Below are 25,333 nucleotides of genomic sequence, written 5' to 3' on the forward strand. Positions count from 1 at the left end.
AAATCCAGTGCCTGTTGCCCTTGAAGAATAAATTCCTTATGTTGCATTAAAAAATGGTAATCTGGTAATATTGCAATATAGAAAGGATGGCAAACTGAAAACAGGTTCATAGTTACTAGGCATCTCACCCAAAGGAGGACATACTCATGACTGCAGCAGCCCTCCCTTAAAATACAACAAAATATCAGCAATCCAGCTACATGCTGTGTGAGTAGAACCCACAGCCTTCTACATCAAGAGCAAACCTGCTATCTGTTGTGTTACTAACACTGCTTTTGAATTCTATACTACACAGTAATGATATCATTTGCTAAACAAAACAGTTGCACATTGTAAACAAACAGCATGAGCAGTAGTAAACTTCCCTTGAAGCTTAGAATTCCTTGAACATGCACTTGAAACCCAGTTCCTTGAAAAGTGCACCTGAAACTCAGTTCCCTGAAAAATGCACCATGGTAGTTGGGGTAGAGGATTTAGGCTCTTGTTTCCTGTAACTGAGATACAGGGTTTGAGCCTACACAAATTACAAACCACCTGCTATCCATAACTAGGGCATTTACACACACACACACACACACACACACACACACACACACACACACACACACACACACACACCTACCTCATCCTCTTAGTAAAAGAAATCTAGACAAAATAAATAGGGAAAGATTACAAATATTATTCTCATGAACATAGAAAATTGCTAGAATAACAATATTTGTGTTAATATGCATTTTGTAAAGGATATAAAGTCTGAAACTCAAATGTCTGTCATTATTCAGTAACTTCAGCCCTTTTTTTTGAGGAACAGACCAAAAATATGGGGCAAAAAATCTGGACAGTTGAGAGGTATGCTCCCTAACTACCTACCTACATCTTACACACACACACACACACACACACACACACACACACACACACACATATACTTCTCAACCTCTTAGGACAAAGAATCTGGACAAAGTCCAAAATAATGGGGAGAATCCCCAAAACAGAGAATTTAAATATTGTAATTACAAACTTATAAAGTTGCTAGAATAAAAGGTATTGTTTTCGCATGAATTTTCTGAAGAATATAAAGTCTGAAACTCAAATGCCTGTCATTATTTAGTGAATTTTGTCCTCACTGATTTGCCACAATAAACTCAGAAAACCACAAATTTTATGAGGAATAGTCTAAAAATATGAGGCAAAAATCAGGACAGTTGAGAAACCCTTCCCTCCCTCTTTTACACACAAACACACGCACACGCATATACATAAGTTCATACTGATTTACCTACTTCTTTTACACACACAGACACATACATACCTATCTACCACTTAAACACACACACCTACCTCTCACTTTGTCCGTTCGTGGTCCACATTTCAAATGTCTTCTGGCATTGAAATTCTGCACGTGTGGAAAACAAAGATGTAAACAACAGGTCACACAGACACAGAAGATGAAAATGGGTTGCATACACCTGTCGCGTCTGTGCAACCAGATGCAAATGGCATCCTTCTTAAAGAAGAATACTCTTAAACATTTTTTTTTTTAATTAAAAAATAAATCTCTCTGCCAGCGGGGACCCTCTCCCAGCCAATGGTCCCTAGGCAACTGCCTTGGTCACCTAGTGCTGGATCTGGCTCTGACCCATTCCCTTAAAACTCTTGGTACTTTCCCTTCAAATACTTGTGTGTTTAGAGACTTCTCAAAAGTAAAACTTCAGTTATTTCATGATCTAAATAAATTCCACTGCTATTCTCTTCCAGTAGATCTAGTTGCTAAGGCTGCCTATGCTTCTTAACTTCTACTTCCATATAAATAGTTTATATTGGTAAGGTAGTCCCTCGCCACTCCAAATACAATGGGAAACTTAAAACAGTCCTCTGTAGTGGAATACCAATGTAAATAAGTTGTATAACAAGCAAAATAAATTACTTAATGCTTGTAATCAGTCTCATTTGACTTACTTTTGGAGCACACTTAAGCTGTTTACTTAAGGGAACCATTATTAAGCTCAAAGCTGAATATGAGGTTCAAATAACCACTAAAATAATAAAAATAACTGCAGATCTATCTTTAACTACACTAGGAAATGTTAAATCTTGCTTATCCAGAAGCCCCACCAAAGGGGTTTGTTTCTCAGTTGCTTTGTCCAACAATGTTTAGAGCTACTTCACAGTAATACTGCTCAGTCTGACCCAAATGAAATAGCTAGTATTCTAGCTGACAATATTAATGCATATTTGGCTCCACCCACAGTTGTAGCCATTCTGCAGTCACAGCCTTCTCCTTTAATTACTGTAAAATAAGTCCTGGTAGACATCTCAAAAGTTAAGAATACCCCATCCATGGTCCAGATATCACACCAGGTTGCCTGATAATCACTACCAAATATGACTTATCTGAACCCCAACTTAACCTCTCTTATCTAAGTCTTTCCACTGGTTACATTCCCGAAGTCTGTAAAACTGCCATTGTAATGCCATTATACAGTAGTTTTCCAGACACAGACTTTGGCTTACTGGCTTCATATAAAGCTGTGGAACATATTGTCTCAGACTTCATTAATCTGGTCATTAAAAATCTGTTAACCATGGACTATTATCAATTCAGCTGCATCAAATGAAGGTCTTGCTAATAACCTAATTAATTTCTTTGAAAGTCACTAAGGCAGTGGTTCAGATTGCACAGCACATACAATATATCTAAACCTGGCCAAGGTCTTTGCCACTGTTCCCTATGCAGGTGTTACTGACAAATGTTATAAATCACCATCATTCCCCCTTTTCCCATTTTCTACATGGGGTTGGGGTGCCGGGTCAGCTGTTGCCATCTCTCGATTCAGTGCTACTCTCCTTCAGCAGTCACGTTTGACTGTCACAGGTCCATTCATATCCTTGCTGAACATCTTCATTTCTTCTTGCCTTCTTCCTGTCTCTCCCAAATTATCTTTACCATATTGCCTTCTGCTTTCCTGCACATGTGCCCAAACCACTTTAATCCATTCTGTTTGACCTTCTCTGCAATCGGGATTACTATTACTTCTGCTCTGATGTCCTCATATCTTTGTCTGTCCCACAGTGTGCATCTTACCTCCCATCTCATGCAGTGCATCTCCATCATCACCTGTAGTTTCCTCAGATGCTCTGCCTTCACCACCCAGGTCTCTGTATCGTACAGAAATACTGGTCAGTGATATTGGTTTGCACACCTTAGCTTTCATCATCTTTGGCATTCTTCTGTCACACACTACCCCTGACACTGTGTGACAGTTGGCTGCAGCCCCCCCTGATTCTAGCTTTAACTTCCTTATTCAGACAGCCTATCTTCAGTCAGCCATCCTAGATTCTTGAAGCTGTTAACCAGTTCCACTGTTTTCCCTTCGGTATGAATTTTCAGTGTTTTCTGATTGCCCCATTTTTGCCATTACAACTGTCTTACCTGTGCTAAGATTCATCCCATGTGCTTACAGTTTTGTATTCCATTCCTCTATCTTTTGCTGAAGTTCTCTTTAGAGTGGGCCTATAATACTACATAGTCTGCATACAAAAGCCTTATTGATCTGTTACCTCTGACCTGTTTGTAAATGTAGTTAATCAGTAGTGTGACTAGCAGTGGGCTCAAAGCTGAACTATGATGCTCACCCAGTCCCCCAGAGAAACCCCTCTGTGACTCTAAGCACTGTTTGTATTTGTGTCATTGGTCCTTGTAAGTAGTCTGCACTGATTGTACCATTGTTTCTGGGACTTAGAACCATTGCAGAACTGTCTGCATCAGCTTTCTTGGGACCTTGTCATGTGCTTTCTCCAAGTTTAGGAATGCTCAGTTGGACTCTTTCCTTTTCTCAAGCTTCTTATCAGCTGTCTGTCTCACTGAATACATTAGGTTGATTTTGTGGCATCTTGATCTGCATCCAAGCTGCTCATCTCTCATCTTACTTTCTACTGTCAACATTTTCACTTTCAAGAATTTTCATGTAGAGTAACAGGAGTTTGACATTTCTATACTGTCCACAGTTTTGAATGACCCCTTTGTTCTTGTACACTGGCAGTAGAATCCTTATTCTCCAGTCGTCTGTGATATACCTCTGCCCCTTGTGTTCTTCTACACTGGCACTAGAATGCTTAATTTACAGTCATCTGGGATATGCACCGTACTTCCCATCTGTCTAGATTTTTGCCTCATAATTTTGGTCTGTTCTTCATTAAATCTTGGTTTTCTAACAAATCACTGAGGATTGAAGTCAGAAAATAATTACATATGTTCGAGTTTCAGACTTCATAGTCTTCAGAAAATTCATGCAAATGCAAAATCTGTTCCTCTGCTAACTTTCTAAGTTTGAAATAGCAGTAGTTTAAAAATGGCCCTGTTTTTGGAGCCTATGTCCCCATCATATGTATGACTTCTTCCAGATTTATTGCTCTTAGAGGTTGAGAGCACCTTTCTCTCCATACTACTGTAAGTATCCTCTGGAACCATTTCTCCCTTATCTCACCCCAACATCTTGATCATATCTGCTGTGACCTAATCTGTGCCTGCTGTTTTCCCTGACTATTTTCTTTAGTGATGTTCTTACTTCTTCTAGGTTGGACTTCTCTTCTTTCATTGTAGACTCTGTCTGGGGCAGAACAGCTTTTGTTGAGTTTTCTTCATTAATTAATCTTGGTAACTTTAAACAACATGCAGCACCATATCCTTGCCAGTTACATAACCCATTCATTGTTACCTACAACTCACAAGCCATACCTAATAAAGCTAGACTACTCTCTCCATAGACTAAATCATATTGTAAATCTTTATAATATGCGGTGAGTAACTAACTGATTGTGTTGATAGAACCCATTTGGTTATAGTCACAGGTGCCACTTGTAAAGCAAAAAAGTTGCCAGTGGCATACCACAGGACTCCATGTGGGCCCTGTCCTACTTGGCATCTGTTTCTCAGATCTTCAGGCCAACATTTCTGCCCTGTGATTGTCTTAAGTTTGTAGACAACTGTTAATTGGGTCTTATTTTATCTTCCACTGATTCACAATTGCTCCAGTATAGGTTAGATTGCTTTAGTAATTGGTGCAAGGACGATAGCCTGAAATTAAATGTGAAATATGAAGTATAGTTAATTTTGGTAAACAAAACATTTTTCTATATCATACAGGTGACCAACACTGGTGTAAGGGATCTATCTACTCTTTGAAAAAGTCCCTCATCTTTTGACCTTCGTGTCTGTGCAGTAGTTCAGAAAGTCTTCTGTCTGGCTCATCAAATTTCCAAAGACATCTCCTGTAGATTGAAATAAGTCTTGATCCTCTTTTGGTTGTATCTTATCAGACCCACTCCAGTATTTAATATAATGTTCTTTTTAGCATGTATTTGTTTAAATATATTGCTTAGCTTGAGTGACCTCAGTTGATGTCCTTCCTTGTCACTGTTGCAGTGTTAATTACATGTGAGATCTCCTGCCAAGGACAGCCTGAGGGTGTGTGAGAAGCCGATTGCTGGCCACCAACTGGATTGTGGCAGAGGAAACCAGTGTCAACACTAGACAGTCTGTAGGGTGTTCATCCACCTTAAGGGTAATATCCAGTGGAGGCTGAACAGCAGCAGAGTCAGACCGAGACTTTTTAATCTTTTTTTTGAGACTGTACCTTGGGGTGGGTGGATTTGGCCATGGTACCATGGGTCAAACGCTTGAGACATTGGCTCTCATGTAGATGGACAAAGAAGACATATGGCTGCAAAGAGCCTTCAGAGCAAAGGCCTGACAAATGGTGCCCTGGGTATGATTATGTGAAAAGCAAACACTTCTCCTGAAGATCTTTATAGAGAATCTGCTTCTGACAATTCCCTTCCTAGATAACATAAACTCTTAAGTACACAAAGAGAATAAAGAAAAGAAGGATTCACAATGGGGCACTTATCCATTAATGGCTCAGTAGAAATTAGCTCAGAAAGGGTGTTCAGGCAGATATTCAACTGTGGCATTCGTACTGATGGCAAGGAAGTTCAGAGCATTCCTGTTTCACCTTTATACTCCATTCCTGAATGGGGAACATACGCCTGATGTATGATGCTGGCAGGATATAAAAGCTTTGGTATACTGGTCAGATGTTGGCTATCCTTGTCAGGCGATCCCATATGTGATGAGTACTACAACAGTGTAAAAAAAAAGATGTCTACTGTTACGGTTTTATCTTGCACAACTATACTTTTCTTACTAAAAAGACTAATGACCTCAAAAAAATTAACTTGACAGCCTTCTATCTGTAGACATTTTCTTACAGACATCTTCAAGGGGATCTGTGTCTAGCCTTTTGTGCCATGAAAGATCTGACCATCTTTGACCTTCTCTTCTTTCACAGAACATATTACCAAGTTGAAGGAAGTAAAACTTCATCAGCATATCAATAAGCCATGTATTTGTGATATATTTCTAACCTATCCCCCACTTCAGTCTGGAGCAAACTTTACTACATGTCAGTCGGAGTAGCACCATCTTCAAGGTAAACCTAAATAACTGGATGGTTGGCCTTCCATTCTATTCTGATGTAGTCCAGCTTTATATTGCCCTTCTTCAGCATGGAAGTAACTTCTGAATTTGGGTCATTAGCTAGGCTTGTAATGGTCTGCAGACTAATTGCTTAGTACTTGCCTATGAACTTATGAAATGAGAACAGAAACTACTAGCAAATGCGGTGGTATTGGTCACATGGTCTATACTGGGTGAGGCTCTCCCAAACTATATTAGGTCATCAGTTAGTGACAGTAGGTTTGCACCCGAGAGTTGCCTAAAGACAGATGGACTTGTATGCAGTCTACGGCGAGTTCAAATGGTAAATAGCACTGACTTTCCCGGTCAACAAATGATAAATAAAAATAAAAAATAAATAAAATAGCACTGACTTTTAGCCAGATGTAACCACTGATTGGACTACTATAGGAGAAGAGCATAATGGTGTTATGTTACTGATAGCTAGGTCCAGTACATTCAGTCTACTGGTAGTGGAGTGCACCATCTGGTCAAGCGAGTTAACATTGATGAAGTGTGCAAGTGCTGAGCATGTTTATTTGTAGTGCTGTAAGTCTTCCATTTTATAGGTGGGTAGTTAAAATCTCCAGTTTTAATTAGTGTAGAATCTATGGAGAGGGGCATCTAGTGTTTTATGCATGCCTTGTGAGTTGTGGGTGACATGGAATGGGTTCTCTAACTGGCAAGGATATGTTAGTGTATGTTTTTTAGGTACCAGGGTGTGTTATAAGTATGTAGTTCTTTATCTTATTGTGTAAGACTACACATGATGTATTTTCTGAGGAAAATGGCTATACTATCTCTGATGGAAGAAATACTTTTAGTAGGACACCTGAATAAATGCTACGTTCATAGGTTCATACTAGGCTATCTGCCCTAGGGCATTTATAAGCCTAGCCAGAGTGTGTTTGGCTTTCACTACCCATTTTAAATGAATTTTGCTATGCTCTTTTTCGAGGTTAGTATACTGTGCCTCTGTCTAACAGTGACACAGAAGTGATACCCGGGGTAAACCTACGATCTCCCATCCACTCATCAAGATTCCTCTTGAAGAGAGTCAGCGAGGGACTCTGTCTAACCTGGACTGGGATTTTATTCCAGAGTGAAGGGAGCCTCTGGGTTCTGAATCTGTCCCTCCAGCATGTCCTATTTATTTCTGTGCTGAGGTTCAAGTCTCTCGAGCACGTAGCTCGATGGGATTTGGATTTTCTGAGGTGCAGCATGTCCATTAATTCCGGGTTGGACATGGCTTTATACGTCAGACACAGATCGCCTCTGAGCAGGCGGTATGCCACTGAGTAGAGCTGGAGTTTCTTTAATCGGGCAGCATATGGCATCTGTTTGAGCCCTTTGATCCTCTTGGTGAGGTACTTTTGGGGTCTTTCCAGTTGCTGCAGGTGTCTGGTAAGGTACATCACAAAAGGGGTATTGTACTCAATTATGGGCCTGATGAGGGATGAGTAAAGAGGCACGATGACCTCCCCTGATCTAGATGTGAATCCCTTCATGATTAGATGGGCTATATAAAATGTTTTTCTAACCACTTTGGCCATGTGGTTTTCAAATGAGAGATTGCTATCAACTTGGGTCCCCAGGTCCCTAATTACTTCTTCCGTACCTAATGGATTACCACCTATGTGGTAATGTGTGGGCACTTTGCTTTTGCCAAAGGGGATGACTATACACTTTTTGGCGTTTAGCTTGAGGCCATGGCTCTGGCACCAGTTGTCTGTTTCTATGAGGCCCTTTTGGAGGATGCTTGTGTCGGCTGGAGAGTCGATTATTGCGCCTAGTTTGCAGTCATCTGCGAACTTGGTCAGCCACAGTCCTTCCGTGTTGGCCTGTACCTCCGAGAAATATATACCGAACAAGAGAGGTCCCAGGACTGAGCCTTGTGGGACGCCACTTGTAACTGGTTTGGAGTCTGACATGGCTCCAGCAATTCTAACCATGTGGGTTCTGTCCTTGAGCCAGTTTGCAACCCATCTAGTGACATAGGGGTTTATAGTTAAGCTAGTGAGCTTATCTATAATGCCCGAGTGGGGTATTTTATCGAAGGCTTTTGTAAGGTCCAAGTAGGCTGTGTGGACCACCTTCCCCTCGTCAATGGCCTTGGTGACTGTTTCAAAGAAATTGACCAGGTTTAAGAGGCAGGATCTGCCCTTAACAAAGCTGAACTGGGTAGGATCCAGTGTCTGTAGATCCCCAATATCTTTATTTATGAGGTCCATGATGATCCTTTCCATAGCTTTGCAGACCAAGCTAGTCAGGCTTATGGGGCAATAGTTTCCAGGATCCGTTGAGGCACCACCTTTGTGGAGAGGGACCACTGTTGCTGTACGCCACCCGTTGGGTACATATCCTGTAGTAAGGCTGAGATTGAACAGTAGTTTTATGTTTGGGTTTAGCTCTTCTTGGAGTTCATGTAGGATGCAGCCCGGGACACCGTCTGGTCCCATTGATGCTGTGTTTTTTGCTTTGGAGAGGGCAGCTCTTACCTGAGCATCTGAGATGTCAGGGGGTCTGCACTCTGCTGGGATAGATATTTGCCCTTTTGGTGGGGGGGGGGGGTTTGCACTGAACCTGTCAGCTAGGATGTTGGCAATGTCTGTGGGTTCAGTGTATTTTTTGTCATTTTGGACTAATTCTGAGCATATCTGGGAATTCCCACCCAGGTTCCTAACATAACTAAAGAAAGTCTTGTGATTATCCTTAGTGTCCTGTGCATTTTTTCTCTCGAAGCTGGCCTTAGACGGTTTTATGAGTGCCCATAGTTTTTTGCTAATACTGATCAGAGATGCCTTCCCTTTTTGGGATTTTGCTCTATCATGTAGTAGCTTCCTCCTTCTATTGTATAGTTTGTTTATGGCTGGGGTCCACCAGACAGGACGCCTGCCTTTGGAGGATTGGGTCTTGGTTTTATTTGGGATTGCATGATCCATGCATTCCTGAAGGTGTTCATAGAATACATTTATAAAGGATTCTGCAGTCTGGGCCGTATTTTCCACAGGCCCGGGGGCTTTGAAGGATTCCACCTCGGTTTTGAGGAGTGTGAAATTTGCTTTAGAGAAGTTTTTCATTGTGGTTTTCTGGGCAGGGTGTGGGGTCGGGATGTGAATATCCAGTGAGATTAGTTTATGGTCTGATCTTACCAGTGAGGGATACACTTCTGGTCTGGAGCAGAGAGCCCCCATGTTGGTGATGATCAGGTCCAGTATGTTTTCCCCTCTTGTGGGAGTGGTAACAAGTTGTTCCATAGCATTTGAGTTTATAAATTCTAGGAACCTTTGGGCTAGGGTGTTGGAGCTAGAGTAATGCTCCCAGTCTATGTTTGGGTAGTTGAAGTCGCCCAATATAATGGTGTTTGGAGAGACCTTCATATTTTCCAGTTTTCTCAGGAAGGCCGAGTGGGGTTCCTGGGTTTGGGAGGGTGGTCTGTAGCAGGCTATAAACTGGAAGGCAGTTTTACCCACTGTTAGTTGCACATGGATAGTCTCTGATGCTTCGTGCTGTGCCATCAACCTGGAGGTGTGGGTATCTTTGACGAATATTGATACTCCCCCTCCTTTTGTGGTTTGGTCCAGGTTTTGGGGCCGAAAAGCATGGTATGAGGTATAACCTGGTAGTGCTTGGGTGCTCTTGGGAGCCTTCAACCAGGTTTCTGTTAACTGCACAGATATCGATGTTCTCCATGCTAAGGAGAGTTTCGAGTGCGTGCATTTTGAGGTTTAGACTTTTGGCGTTGAATAGCATTACTCTTAGTTTCTTATCCCTTGTGATACCTATGGAGGTGGGTTTGTCTTTTGAGCCTTGCCTAAAAAAAGCCACTATGGGGGTGGCAAGAGCCTTTGCCAATATCCGAAAGCCCAGGGGTGACAGGTGCAAGCCGTCCCTAGCGAAGCATCGTGGCTTGTCGAGCATGTCATCCCAGGCTGACAGGCATTGGATCCCCTTTGAATGACACCATGACTTAAGCCAAGTATTAAATTGTGGTAGGGAGTATGAATTATAAGTACATTGGAGCCATGTTTCTGTGATGATGCAGATTTGTTTTCATTTTCCAGGATTAATAGGGCTTTTGCAGAGGGCAATTTCTTATTGAGACTTCTAGCAATGAGTAATATCACTTTTATGTTGTCCTAATTATGTTTGTGAGAGTAGGAATGTGGTGGAAATTGAAATTGCCTAGAAATAACAGTATGGGATGGATAATGTTTTGGCCAATATCTGAACGCCCTGTGAAGAGAGGTGCAGCGTGTTCTCTGCAAGGCATGTAGGACTGCTAACCATCTGCTACCAGACTGATACACATTGGACAACCTGTGAATGACACCAGTAGCTAATGTAGTTTTTAAAGTCCATTATTTTTTGTTTGCATTGAGATATCATTCTCAGTGAAGGTAAGAATGTTGCTCATGATTAGATTCTTACCATCCTCCCTGTCATTGTAATCCAGGAAATTGTGTCCCAAGTGATTTACAATGACATGAAGAAGTATTAACTTGTATGTGTACCAGGAGTATAAGGATTTCATTCCCTCGTCACTTAACATATCCCGACACCTGAAAGGTAATCCGTTGCCTTCACAGCCTGATGAAAGGTGAATCCATGTGTCTGATTATGGAATCACCTCTTATCAGGGCATTACTGCCTGTAGTTGCTGGGCAGAAAAGCCTTAAGGGCTTAAGTGCACCATCTTGTTGACACTTCTTAGCATTGAGCCTTAGATGCCTGAACCATTAATGAAACCTGAGTCACATGGATCATAGTCCCTCTGCCACAAAACTGGCACTAATCATTGCTACTATTGCTCTTCCCTCTTTTGTTCGCATTGTGTCGTGTCCCCAAAAATGATGGCTTTGTGATCAGTATCTGCTTTTGCATCAATGTTCTATTCTGATAACTCGTATGTCAGGTTATATTTTGTCTTGAGTGTGTTGACTGCTTTTTTTTTTTTTTTTTTTGCTGTTTCTTAGAGCATTCTCTATAGTATGTTGCAGCTTTATATTGGCAGGTTCTGCAGTTAAATTGTAATCTGTTAGAAGATGAGCAACTGTCTCACAGGGAAGTCATATCACTAGAACTGAAATAGTTGTATGAATGCTAAATAAATATAGCTCAATAGTTGTTTTTATTTGCAGCTTTATTTTCATTTGTATTAAGATGTAGAGATCTGGAAATCAGCTGTGTACATAGGTAATCAGAAATATGCTGTTAGAAGCCATTATTACTTAGAAATGCACTTTAAGGATCATATGAATTTTATGAAAACTAATTTTATTTATGGTCCTGCAAATGTTTAATTATCTCCTGTAAAATGGTGAAAAATGACAGTACTTTGAGACCTTTTTTAATGTATTTTCTCTTTTAGCACCAAAGCCTTTCACAGATGTAAGTGTTGTTACTAGATCTGCAGGACATTCCAAGATATCACGCATCAAGTAAGTACTTCTGAAATAGTTTATTTTTAAGTTCCACAACAAGGTAACATCTGTTTGGTTTTAATGCCAAAAGCAGAATCTTTCTGCAGATTTTCATAAATTAGTATACACAGGGAACCTGATAAACAATCAGTAGCGCATTAAATGTCACAGTCTTAAATTTCATCAAAGCCAGTCTGCACAACAGTGTAGTTTTCCCTTTTTTCCACTGTTGTACAACCTCTTGGCATATGTATATCTCAGCTCAGGGGCAGTAATGTGTTGTGGGTAAGCCCCCTCCCCCTTTAAAAAGCTGTACTTACAGATCGCCAAAAGTGGATTGGGCTAAATTTCTTCTGAGGATTGGAAGTCATTTAATGTACTGTTGATGTGTCAACATGCATCTGCAGTTGGGTAGTACTCTGTGGCAAGTTTTCTTCCTTTGGTTTTCTCTGAGAGGCATTTTCTGTTTCTGGTATGTTACAGTGATCTGCATTGATGGAGGCAGACCCATAAAAGGAGTTAAAATCCCCACCACCATTACTGGAGCATACACACATATGTAGATATATATATATATATATATATATATATATATATATATATATATATATATATATATATAAATATATAGAATGTGTGTGTGTGTGTGTGTGTGTGTGTATATATATATATATATATATATATATATATATATATATTCTTGCTGAGTGTTTTCCTTCCTGAAGTTGCATGATGCTGCCCTTGTGTCTTTTATCACATCTGTAAATGTCGTTCAGCAGCTGGTCAGTTTTATTAAGTGATGTGAATGCTTTTATTTTATTGTTCCTCTCTCCAAAAATAATCATGTAGGAATACCATATGCTTTGCGTTTTTTCCTTGAATTTTGGTGATTGGTCAGACATCTGCTGATTTTTACATGAATTTCATTAAATTGACATCACTGTTTGTGAACACTGAAAAGACGTATGGGATCAGTTGGTGAAAGTGTAAAGGAGGAGAAGTAAAAAAATGCCATTCATCCTTTTTTCTTAACATCATGTAAGAAAATAGAGAGCGTGCTCTTACTCTTTTGACCAGATTGTATGAGCAGTGTGTTATTCATTTTCTGCTGCACATTTCCACCCCCAAGTGCAGGTTTTTCAGTAATGAAGAACTTTTTTTTCTTTCCTCCCTGCCTTAAAAGGCTTTCTGCCACCTGAGACCATTTTAACCCTTATACTACAAAAACCTTCCCTTTACAAGTTTAATGCAGTTGAAAATAATAAAAGCACTTAGTTCTTTAGTCATTTCTAATAAGTTCCATATCTGTCACTTAAAGGTTTTCCCTTTTCAAAACCAGGATAGGTACGTCATTGTACATATCTACATTGTGCTTGGGTGGGGGTGCAGCACACTCTGTGCATTCTGCTAGTTGCACTGTTTTTTCTTCCATAACCACTAATGAACTGTAACCTGGCGGTGTTGAGATTGGCTACCTGAGTAATACATTCCAGAATGGTTTACCCCTTTACCTTGGTCTGTTTAGCCAGTTCATTGAAGAATTAGCACTTCTTTTGGCTCTGAGTTGCTATAATTTTTCTTTAATTTTTGTGATTTTTTCCGAGTAAGAATAGTTTCCCTTTGAGTGGTGGATGAATACAACAGTTTTATTTTCATAATTAAAACATTTTCTGCATTTTGCTATTGTTTTTATTTTTTTTTAATGGCAGAAGTTATTTCTTAAGCAGATCTGGCTCTGCACTTCACATTACTTGACTCATGTAAGTCTGAGTAAATTTTCCCTTATTCATTAAATTATTTCTGTAGAAAATTCTTAACTGGTACTTCTAGGATTTCTATTTCTAGAACCCATTTCCTGTCAACCTTGCTGTATGCCTTCCAAATTCTTGTTAATCTAAAAAAGGAAACTTGAAATATGCTATAATAATATAGCAAAATGTCCTACTGACTGTCCACATCAGGCACACCACTGTTACGCCTTAAAACAACTATCTTGTATAGAACTACCACAACTACTGTCATACAATCAACTAATCATGGCACAAATTACTATATCAGGCCGAAAAAATTCCAACTCTGTTAAACGTATTAAAACCTTATTTTACCAACCGTAGTCTTAGATTTTAAAATAAATCACTACTACAAGTGAGCAAATCAGCCAACACTGCTGGTGATTCCTTATATTCCTACTATGTAACAAAAGTCTGGAATTCACTTCCTCTTACTATTAGAACTACTACTAATGCCCATCAGTTTAAAAAATCCCTAAAAAGTTTCCTTAATGACTCTTGGCTTTGTAATTGTACTAGACTAGGCTAAGTGACTGTAGAATTGCTTGCTCTTGTTATTCTAGCTCTTTCTAATAGCTATATTTGAACTTTCTTAATATTGTTATATTTAACTGAATTGCTACTTTATAAAAACTGTATTTACTGCATCTGTGTTTATTTGTACTTCGTCTCTGTTAATTTGTCTTTTGCAATATGTATATTGTCTGAAAAATGTTATTGAATTTACTGTATAATTTCTGTAATAGTATGTATTTTGTACTTTTAAGATACATGTGGAGTTTTTCTCCCCAGGCCTCTGCTGAAAATGAGTTTTTCACCCAGTCGGACTTTCCTGGTAACCAAATGAAAATAAGTAAATAAATAAAAATAACATGAAGTTTATGTACTTGCTTTTGAAATGTGCTGCTAGATGTTAGTCTATTTGTGATAGTGTTTTACCTGCTTTGGCATTTGTAAATTTATTGATATGATACAAAGGTTGTCTTTAGACAAACACTCCACAAAATAAAGCAGCCTTGCGTTACTTTCTTTTTTTAATCAGTCTTTGAGCTGTCATTGCACTTAGGTTCATAGGTTCGTACTAGGCTGTCTGCCTTTGTGGGCCATTTTAAGCCTAGCCGAGTAATACATGCCAGAATAGTTTACCCCTTGAACTTGGACTTGGTCTTTTAAGTCAATTCATTGAATTCTACAAGCTCTGACTGTCAGAAGCTGACATGACATAGAGCTCTATAAAAAAGACAGTTGGAGTGCAAAAAGCTTCAAAGCATTTTTTTGCTCAGGAGGGAGGCAAGAGACCTTGAAGAACAATGGTAGGAAGAAAAGAAACAATAACTGTATACAAGAAAGGGTGGACAAATCCACACCCTAGCAATACCAAAAAATGCAAGCAAAAAAGGGGGCTTTTAGGCAAATGTAACCGTGATCTATCAGAACCTCTGCGGTTATGGTACATTTCTCTTGCGTGACTGTACTGTGTTCAAACACAGATCACTGTTGTAGATGTCCTTCAAGAATGCAACTGCAGTCATAACATGTGGGTTGTCCTGCCTCAGGCAGCCCTCGGTCGGCCGGATTCCAAAGTCTGGGTCCGACGTCGGCTGATGTCGCATTTCTCTCCGACGTCAGAGCGGCTGGAGTACATAAGCATCAGCCGACGCCATTTTCTTCAGTCTTTCTTGCCGCGCGGTGCCCGAAGCAGAAGCAGTTCGCAAGTGCCAGTCGGTCAGCTCCTGTATTCTACGATACCGAAGTCATCAAAAAGCTAAGTACCCCGTTGGGGACCTTTTCTTGCCTCAGCCGATGTCAGAAATTACTGAAAAAGTTAACAATTGTATTTCTTGTGGTAAACAAATACCTCATAAGGATTTCCACTCTTACTGCCTCCCTTGCCTGGGCCCAGACCACGACGTCTCGGCCTGTGTAGCCTGTGCTCGCTTCAACAAGCGCACTCTCAGGCGCCGGGCGGAGTTCGCTGAAGATTTTTTCTGCGATATTTTTGCTTACACCATGCCGTCGGATCTTCTGACATCGCAGACTCCCAAAAAGCGAAAAGACCGGGACCGACATCCTCGGCCCGCGTCTACCACCGATTCCACGCCAAAACCTAGCGCGAGTGCTCCGGTTCCATCTGAGACGGTCTCTCCACCGCTCCGAACCGAAGACACCGCATTACCGATGACTCCGATTCCAGACATTACTCCGACGCCAGTTATAGATTTTCCTCCGGATACTGAAACCGAGGAAATGCCCGAGACCATTGCTGTAGACAAGGTCACTCCTGCACGTGGAGCTGCCAGGCCCCCTGTGGCCATGTCTATTAAGGCCTACACTAGGGCTAAGGCAGCCAGCAAAACAAAGCATATTACTTCTAAATCCTTACCTCAGCCGACTCCAGAGACACAAATTATGTCCATGGCTGCTGATTTGATTTCCATGATCAGAGGTTCACAGGCCCATCCTGAGAGAGGATCCCAGCCTCCTCCTGATAAAAGGCCTCGGGTTGAACCCTCTGACCCTACTCCTTCAGATGAAGATTCTGAGGGCTCTGTCCACTCAGATAGCCAGGAAGAGCTCTTCCAGACCTATGAGGACTCGGATGCAGAAGATTCCATCCCCTCGGCCTCCCCTCCTGAGGATATTTCTTTTGGGGAAGTTCTACACACCATGAGGGAACATTTCAAGTGGCAAGGTCAGGAATATTCTGATTCTAGGAAACGCCTTAGGACTTTCCTTAAGAAGCCTCAGCACAGGCCCTTAGCTATTCCTCCTGTACTTGATGTTCTGGATGATTTGTATGCTGATTCTAGTGCTACCCCTGATTCTCTTCCTCCTGCTCCAGCCAAGTCAGACAGGTATTACAGGGTCCCAGAAACTGATTCCCATTTATTCAGGGCCCATACTGCTGATTTGGAAACTATTTCACAGGGGCCTAAAGGAGTTTCAGCCTCCACCTCAAAAAAACCCTTGCCCTCCAACAGGGAAGCTAGGTCATTAGAGAGATGGGGCAAAAAGGTTTACACATCCACTACCTTATCTATGAGAGCTTTAAATTGCCTTTTTCATATGTTACAATATCAGGATTATCTGTTAGAAGATTTACAAAAAACATTAGCCACTCCTGATCCTTTAGACAGGAAGACTTTGCAGGAAGCTGTACATAACACTCAGCAAGTAAGCAATCATTTCCTGCAGTGTGGATATGATGCACTGGAAGCTTCATGTAGGGCAGCTATGACAGAGGCAGTCATTCGTAGACATGCTTGGTTAAAAGATCAACCTCTACCAGATCATGTAAAAGCAAAACTTCTGGATGCACCTTTGGAAAAGAACAAGCTTTTTGGTGCAAATGCTAAGGATGTGTTAAAGACCATCGAAGAAAAAGCAAAAGCAGTTCAGACTGTGAAAGATTTCCTCCAGGTTCAACCCCCCAGATTCAGTAGGAATTGGCCTTCAAAAAACTGGTCCTTTCCTAATCCAGAAAAGTTTCAAAGGGGTAAGAACAGACGTGGCCGAGGAAGAGGCCAATACAGAGGCCCTTACAGGGGACGACAATGGCAGCCAGGAAACCAAAGAAGTGACGCAGGGGTTTCACCTGCCCCACAACCACAATCTCAATGACTTTCCTCTAATACCGCCTACCAGGGAACAACTAGAAGCTCCCTTGGGTGGGAAATTATCTCTGTTTGCAGAAAACTGGCACAGACTGACAAAGGACAAATGGATTTTGGACATTATACAAAAAACCAAAGACAAGCAAAGAATAATCCACAACCTTGAAGAAAGGAACCAGAACTCTGCTAAAGTCCACAAGGCTGTATTTTTATTTCTGAAGTATTCCAAAAGTCACAGATAAAATCACACAAGCGCTTTCGCTCAGGCAATCCTGAGCTTTATCAAGTGAAAACAAATTGCAGTGTGCAGTAACCTCCATTAAATAGCCTGGCAATTATACAATTAATTAATTAGTAAATCTAGTACTAAGGTGTGGTGCTTTAGAGTTGGGTGTTAAAAAAAAGGTTAGTCATTATATCAACTCAAAAAATGAAATGTTTGCAATAACATATGCACTTAAATAAAAATGACTAACCATAAAAAACACGGTTATAGGATTCCGACTAATAAATCAAATTCTATATGAAATGTTATATGGATGGGCATTAAAAAAATATCTCACGCATATTTTATTGCATGTTTTTATCAGTGTAAAGTAATAATGAAAAAAACATTTTTCAACAATTCACTGACAATCTAAACACATCTTTAAGCATATTCTTTAACAATCTACAACCCCAATCAGACTTCAGACTTTTATGTTCTGAAACCTAGGAAACTGGCATTTTAAAATGTTTTTTATGGTTAGTCATTTTTATTTAAGTGCATATGTTATTGCAAACATTTCATTTTTTGAGTTGATATAATGACTAACTTTTTTAACACCCAACTCTAAAGCACCACACCTTAGTACTAGATTTACTAATTAATTAATTGTATAATTGCCAGGCTATTTAATGGAGGTTACTGCACACTGCAATTTGTTTTCACTTGATAAAGCTCAGGATTGCCTGAGCGAAAGCGCTTGTGTGATTTTATCTGTGACTTTTGGAATACTTCAGAAATAAAAATACAGCCTTGTGGACTTTAGCAGAGTTCTGGTTCCTTTCTTCAAGGTCGTGGATTATTCTTTGCTTGATTTTGGACATTATAGACCGAGGGTACAGGTTTCATTTTCATACCTTACCAAGAAAACAAGGCATGCCAAACCTACCACAAAATCAGAGGGCAGAGGCTATCAAGCAGATCACTCTGCTGACTCGAATGAAAGCAATAGAAAGAGTTCCACAACAAGAACAAGACCAGGGGTTTTACTCAAGACTGTTCCTTGTTCCAAGAAAAGAATCTCAATGGAGACCAATACTGGACTTGTCCACATTAAACACCTTTCTCATAGTACCAAAGTTCAAAATGCTGACTCTACAGCAACTCCTTCCCATGCTGGGCAAGGGGTCGTGGCTGATTACTCTGGACCTCAAGGAGGCATACCTGCATGTCCCTATCAGACACAGCTGCAGAAGATACCTCAGATTTCTTGCAGGGCCAGAGCATTATCAATTCTCAGCATTGCCATTTGGCTTATCTACTGCGCCCAGAGTATTTACAAAATGCCTGGCTTCAGTAATTGCTCATTGCAGGCTCCAGGGTATACAAATTTACCCATACCTGGACGACTGCCTCATACAAGCGGATGACAAATTGATGTTGACAAAAAACCTGGATTATGTCATACGATTACTTCAAGCTCTGGGATACACAGTCAACTTCCAAAAGTCAAGACTGCAGCCATCCCAGCAAATAATCTTTTTAGGAGCCAAACCAGACACAGTCTCTCAGATGGCTTACCTGACAGAAGACAAGCAAGAGAAGTTAACTCATTACTTCAAATGTTTAGCAAAACTCACCCAGATGACTGCAAGGAGATTCCTACAGGCCCTGGGTTACATGGCATCCTGCATTCTCCTGGTTCCATTAGCAAGACTACACATGAGAAAGCTTCAATGGTACCTAAAAAGCATTTGGTCTCAACACAGCAACAACTTGGAGACAATCATACCACTCATTCCATGCCTACAAAAGGAATTCCTATGGTGGGCCTCGGTGAGCCAGACAAACACAGGTATGTCATTCAAAAAACCACAGATAACACAGACCATGACTACAGATGCCTCAGACCTTGGATGGGGGGCGCACATGGAAGGCAGGTGTATACAAGGACAATGGTCTCCAAAGGAAACACATCTGCATATAAACCAAAAGGAAATGCTGGCAGTAATGCATGCCATCGAGGCCTTTCAACACCAACTTCAGCAAGGCCATTTAATGATACGGACAGACAACACCACTGTGATGTGGTACATAAACAAGCAGGGGGGCACCCACTCTTACCCCCTTTGCAGACTGACAATGCAGCTTTGGGAGAAATCAGTGAGCCTAAACATCCCGTTACAATCCCAGTTTGTTCCAGGAAAAGACAATGTGTTGGCGGACAGCCTAAGCAGGAATTTCACAGATCCACACGAGTGGAGGTTACATCCGAAGGCCTTCAGACAACTCACTTCGACATGGGGCAAGCCAGAAGTGGACCTATTTGCCTCTCACCTCAACCATCTTCTACAAAAATTTTGCACAAGGACATACCATCCAAAAGCTTGGAAAATAGATGCCCTCTCATTCAACTGGAACTCCCTAACAATCTATGCATTCCCACCTCTGCCACTGATGACCTCAGTATTACTAAAGATCAAAGCAGAGAGACCCAAGGGAATCATAATAGCTCCGGACTGGCCAAGACAACACTGGTACCCACTACTACGGAGCATATGTCACACCAGGAGGTGGGCCCTTCCCCAATGGCCTCTACTTTTGACTCAACACAATTTCGAAACAGTGCATCCAAATCTTCAGACACTGCAGCTAACAGCCTGGGAGATCCCATAAATAACTTCAGCCTATCTCTCTCCAAAGAAGTTCAGCGGATACTAACAGAGGCTCGAAGACCATCCACCAGAAAGGTTTACTTAGCAAATTGGAAAAGATTCAGCAATTGGAATACCAGCAAGGGACAGGATGCATCATTGTTGAACATCCCACTCATCTTGGAATATTTGGCAGATATGTTAAAGAACGGCCTCTCATATTCTTCCATAAAGATACATGCATCTGCCATTTCAGCTAGATACAACACTGATCCTCCTGTTTTTTCACACCCTTTACTAAGGCAATTCCTCAGGGGAATCAAGAACATTAAGCCACCAAGAAAGGCCCCAGTGCCAGCCTGGGACCTCAATTTTGTCCTAGAAAAACTGACTCTACCTCCATTTGAGCCAGCAGCTTCAGTTGACTTGCAATTTCTCTCATGGAAGACAGCTTTCCTGTTGGCAATTACCTCAGCAAGAAGGGTTTCGGAGCTACAGGCCCTAATGGCAATACCACCTTTCATTATTTTTCACAGAGACAGGGTTTCATTAAGGACCAACCCTACTTTTATGCCAAAGGTGGTATCTAGGGTTTCTTTAAATCAAGCCATTCATCTGCCTGCTTTCTTCCCCAATCCTGAGAATAAGGGTGAAAGACTGTTGCATACCTTGGACATTCACAGACAACTTCGATACTACCTGGACAGAACCAAGGCCAGTAGGAAGTCTGAACAACTTTTTGTAGCTTACGCCCCTGCAGTCCAAGGAAAAGCAATTTCAAAACAGACTATTTCAAAATGGATTGGGCATTGCATCAGATTCTGTTATTCCTTTCATGGAAAGACTGTTCCAGCCAATGTCAGACCACATTCCACCAGAGCTACAGCCACCTCTACAGCATTCTTAAGAGGGGTGCCTACTAAGGACATTCTAGAAGCTGCTACATGGAGCTCCGTGCATACATTCTCCAAACACTACAATCCCCCTCTGTACTCCAGATCCAGAGCAGGCTTTGCTTCGGCAGTCCTGCAGGGTTTGATTGCCACACCATCTTTTTCCTAGAGCATTCCTCCTCCCCCAGCTAAGCTATGGCATTCTACCCACATGTTATGACTGCAGTTGCATTCTTGAAGGACATAGTACAGTTTTGTACCTACCATAAATGTAGATGTCCGATAGACATGCAACTGCAGTCGGATTTTCCCTCCCTCCATACCCCTCTATGCCTAGGGTCCACTCCTATCCCTGTTACTCTTAGCTGGGGATATCTGTTATGGTGTATTTGTTTTATTGCTCATTTATTTATTTGGAATCCTGTTTTTGTCTTCCAATTTCATTACAGCCTTCCTTGGAGGGCACCTGACATCTGGGGCAAGAAACACTGAAGAAAATGGCATCGGCTGATGCTTATGTACTCCAGCCGCTCTGACGTCGGAGAGAAATGCGACATCAGCCGACGTCGGACCCAGACTTTGGAATCCGGCCGACCGAGGGCTGCCTGAGGCAGGACAACCCACATGTTATGACTGCAGTTGCATGTCTATCGGACATCTACATTTATGGTGGGTACAAAACTGTACTTTGTCTAAGCTATATGGGTAGTTTACTATAGCTTGGGGAAAAAGTTAAAAACGGATGAGTCTAATAAACAAAGACTCCAGGAGCACCTGGAAAACGGTCCTAACAAAACCTGTTCTTGCCCTGGAAAAGAAATCCAGTGTGCTGTGCTGTGTAAAAGTGTATACAGAGGACCATGTTGCTTTCTTTACAATACTTTGCATCTACCCCTTCCAAAAAGCCACTTAAGAAGCCAAAGCCCTTGTGGAATGGGCTGTAACTATGTATGTATGTTGCTTAGTATGGTGAGTGTAACAAAAGGCAAGAGCATGAGACAGTCACCTGAAAATGGTCAGTTCTGAAACAGATCTTCCTTTCCTCTTAGTTTCATAGGAGACAAATCGGTAATCAGCTTTCATGAAGATTTCTGTTTTGTCTAGGAAGTATCTGAGCTGCCTGAGGACATTTAACATGTGAAGGACCCCTTCTCTTTCCTTCTTTGGTTCAGGAAGGAAAACTGGGAGATTATTAATCTGAATAAACTCTGAGACCACTTTAGGCATAAAGGTAGGATTTGTTCTCAAAAACAGTATGTCATTGTGGAATACAAGGTAAGGTTGATTCATCATTAGAGCTTATAACTCGTATGCTTTCCTAGCAGATGTCAGAGTGATAACTAAAATACTCTTCCAGGTTAAGAGCCTCATTTCAGCCTCATAATAGGTTCAAAATGAGTCTGAGTAAGCTTGCCATGCACAAAGTCTAGATTGCAAGGAACATGTTCCCTAGGTGGAAAAGTATGTAACACCACTTTCAAAAACTGTTTAACTTGAATGTTAGAAATGGGGGAGCCAAGGGCAGACGAGCATAAATGGCCAACCTTGGTAGAAGAATACGAAAGGCCTCACAGTAGCTCTCACAAATAATCAATAACCAGTGGCAGATGGGCCTAAAAAGGATCCTGGTTATTTGATTGTCGACAACTTGAAAACGTTTCCCTTTCAGAACCCACCAATGTTTAGCACTAAAACATCTACATTGGTTAAAACTACCTGCAGCTAACACAGCTTCTTACCAGCTATTCAGCATCCATTTGCTTGTCCAGCACTAAATACCATTCTGCACAACTATGTTCCCACTCTTTCATTACAATCCAATGACAAAAATATCCTCTCTGTCCACAGACCTATCAAATATGTCGGGACATCATCAGTACTCATACCATGACACTAAGGCCTAAAACTCCTTACCTGTATCCATCAGGTCAGTATCCTCCCTACAGTCCTTTAAAGCTATTCTTAAAGATTTCCTAGCCAAAATCTGGTTCTTTTCTTGCTAAACCCAGGATATACCATATCCCTAAATGTCAACAAGTACCTATTCATACCTTACACCTCCTTACTCCCTCTTCTTCATTCACTTTTTTACTTCAATCAGTTTCTCTACCCTGACTCTCTACCTAAGTTTGCCATACCCCTGCTCACCTCTTTTTGCAATTTCAGTTTGTATTATAGTCATTTACCTTTCATTTATCTAAGCTGACTTAAATTTCTCTAAATATTTATTCATTGTCATACAAGTTGTATTTATTTTTAACAAATGTTGTCACATTGTCTAATATGGTATAATTATTTAAACTGTATATGTTTTTGTATTATTTTTGAAGGCTGTAAAATTATTTGTTCTTAAAATGTTTTTATAATACTTTGGAGCATTTCTTTCAGGGCCTCTGCCAACAATGGGCACCAACCCATTTGGAATTTCCCAGTAATCAAATGTCAGTAAATAAATAATTTACCTATATATGATTTCTGGTAACAGATTTTCTCATCTTTAGGAACTGCTACACATTCTCAAAAAAAAAAATTGTAATCCCAGGAGTTAGAGAGTTTCTAGATTGCGGTATATCAAAATTCGCTTGTCTTGTGCAAATAAATCCAGTCTCTGGGGATGTTTGTGGTAATTGCCCTTGGACAAATTGAAAACGGGAGAATCACTGTTGGCCAAAAGGGAGCCACCACTACAATTTTTGTCCTTCTCGATCAGTAGCAGAACAGTGGATATCAGTGGAAAGTCATATAGGACAATTTTGTTCCTTGGGAATGAAAAAATATCCATCTTCCAAGCCTGATTGCAAGGAGTCATGGTGCAGAGTTTCTTCAGTTGTCTCTTCTAATGGTGGGCAAACAGATCGACTTGAGGTTTTCCACACAGTTACATTAATTCTTGGAAGACCCCATTGTGAATTTTCCCTTCATGGGGATCTGTTTTGGTCCTGCTGAGTTTGTCTACATCCAAGTTTTGCTGTGGGAGGGTTGAAGCCTGAAAAGTCAAATTGAGTTGAGTTGCTACTTCCCAGGTACCCCCTGTTTGTTAATGTACTACATGACTGTGATGGTGTCTGTGTTCAATTACAGAGGTCCTGGGTACCAGAAACGATTCACAGCTTTCAAAGCATTGATAACTATGAACATCTCCCTGATTTTTTATATCCTTCTGTCTACAGTCTCCCACAGAGCTTGTAATTTTACCCCCTTTAGAAGCCACTCCCTACATCAGGTCTAAAGCATCTGTGGTGACTGAAGAGGAGTGGGCAAAGGAAAAATGGAAGACCTGGAGTGTAAACTATCTGGTGTACCACCATCCCAGTTTCCCTCCTTGCAAATCCCAGAAGTGGGATCAGAAAGGACAGAGAGGGTGTAGTTGCTGAGTCAAGATTGAATTTTCTTCATGTATAGTCTGGTTAGGGAAGACATGAGAATCATAGATGGAGTGTACCCCAGATTTCTAAGAAACTCCCTTGCAGATTCATAGTTCTGACTGGAAAAACTCAGGAATTCATCTTTGTCTGGAGGAAGAAAGGCTCTTCCTGAAGGCAGAGTCCAGCAAACATCCCAAGAAAACCATTTGGTGGGAAGGGAAGAAAGAAGACTTTTGAAAGATTATTTAAAAACCTGGATTGAGATGAAGTTCCTGAAAAGTTACCAAAGACTTTTGACAGCTGAAAAAAAAAGATTTTGCAAAGATAAGACAATCATCCAAATATGGAAAAATGTAAATGTAAACCCCTTGAAGTCTGCAGTAAGCAATGACTGGGGGTAGGTAGAATTCTGTGAATTCCCTTGGTGCTGTGGACAACCCAAAGGGTCAAACAGAGAACTCACAATGTAAGCCAGATACAGCAAATCTTAGGAAATGTCTGAAATGGTCTGCAATGAGGATGTGATGATAGGTGTCATTTAGATCCAGGTTTACCACGAAAGCTAGAAGTGAGTTAGATGCCCAAGAGACTGAAGAGGTAACATCCTAAGCATCATAATCTTAACAAAAAGGTTTAGAAAAGAAAAGAAAAAAAACAGTACAGATGTTATAGGATCCTTCCATTTTGGAAACTAGAAAAATTATTAACTAAAAACCTTTGCTTAGGAGAATGAGGAGGCACAGGTTTGATGACTCCTTGAGATATCCTGTATTACAGGACTGGAGGAAATAGAGAGATCTGGTTCCTTGGACAAGAGGGGAGTCCATTGGAATGATGGATCACATTGCCAAGTGTACCCCTGCTGGATTATT

General features: G+C 40.9%; 1 protein-coding gene across 2 annotated transcripts in view; it reads left to right on the forward strand.

Moving 5' to 3' along the window:
* VPS13A (vacuolar protein sorting 13 homolog A) overlaps positions 1-25,333 on the forward strand; it is a 4,910,496-nt gene that overhangs the window by 3,973,027 nt on the left and 912,136 nt on the right. For both annotated transcript variants that reach the window (XM_044060868.1, XM_044060869.1), the window contains exon 58: positions 11,889-11,958. In XM_044060868.1, the coding sequence (XP_043916803.1) occupies positions 11,889-11,958 (70 nt within the window). The remainder of the gene's footprint in view (positions 1-11,888; positions 11,959-25,333) is intronic.

The sequence above is a fragment of the Protopterus annectens genome, chromosome 2.part0 (assembly GCF_019279795.1).
Source record: "Protopterus annectens isolate FY-2018-M chromosome 2.part0, PAN1.0, whole genome shotgun sequence".
NCBI lineage: Eukaryota > Metazoa > Chordata > Ceratodontiformes > Protopteridae > Protopterus > Protopterus annectens.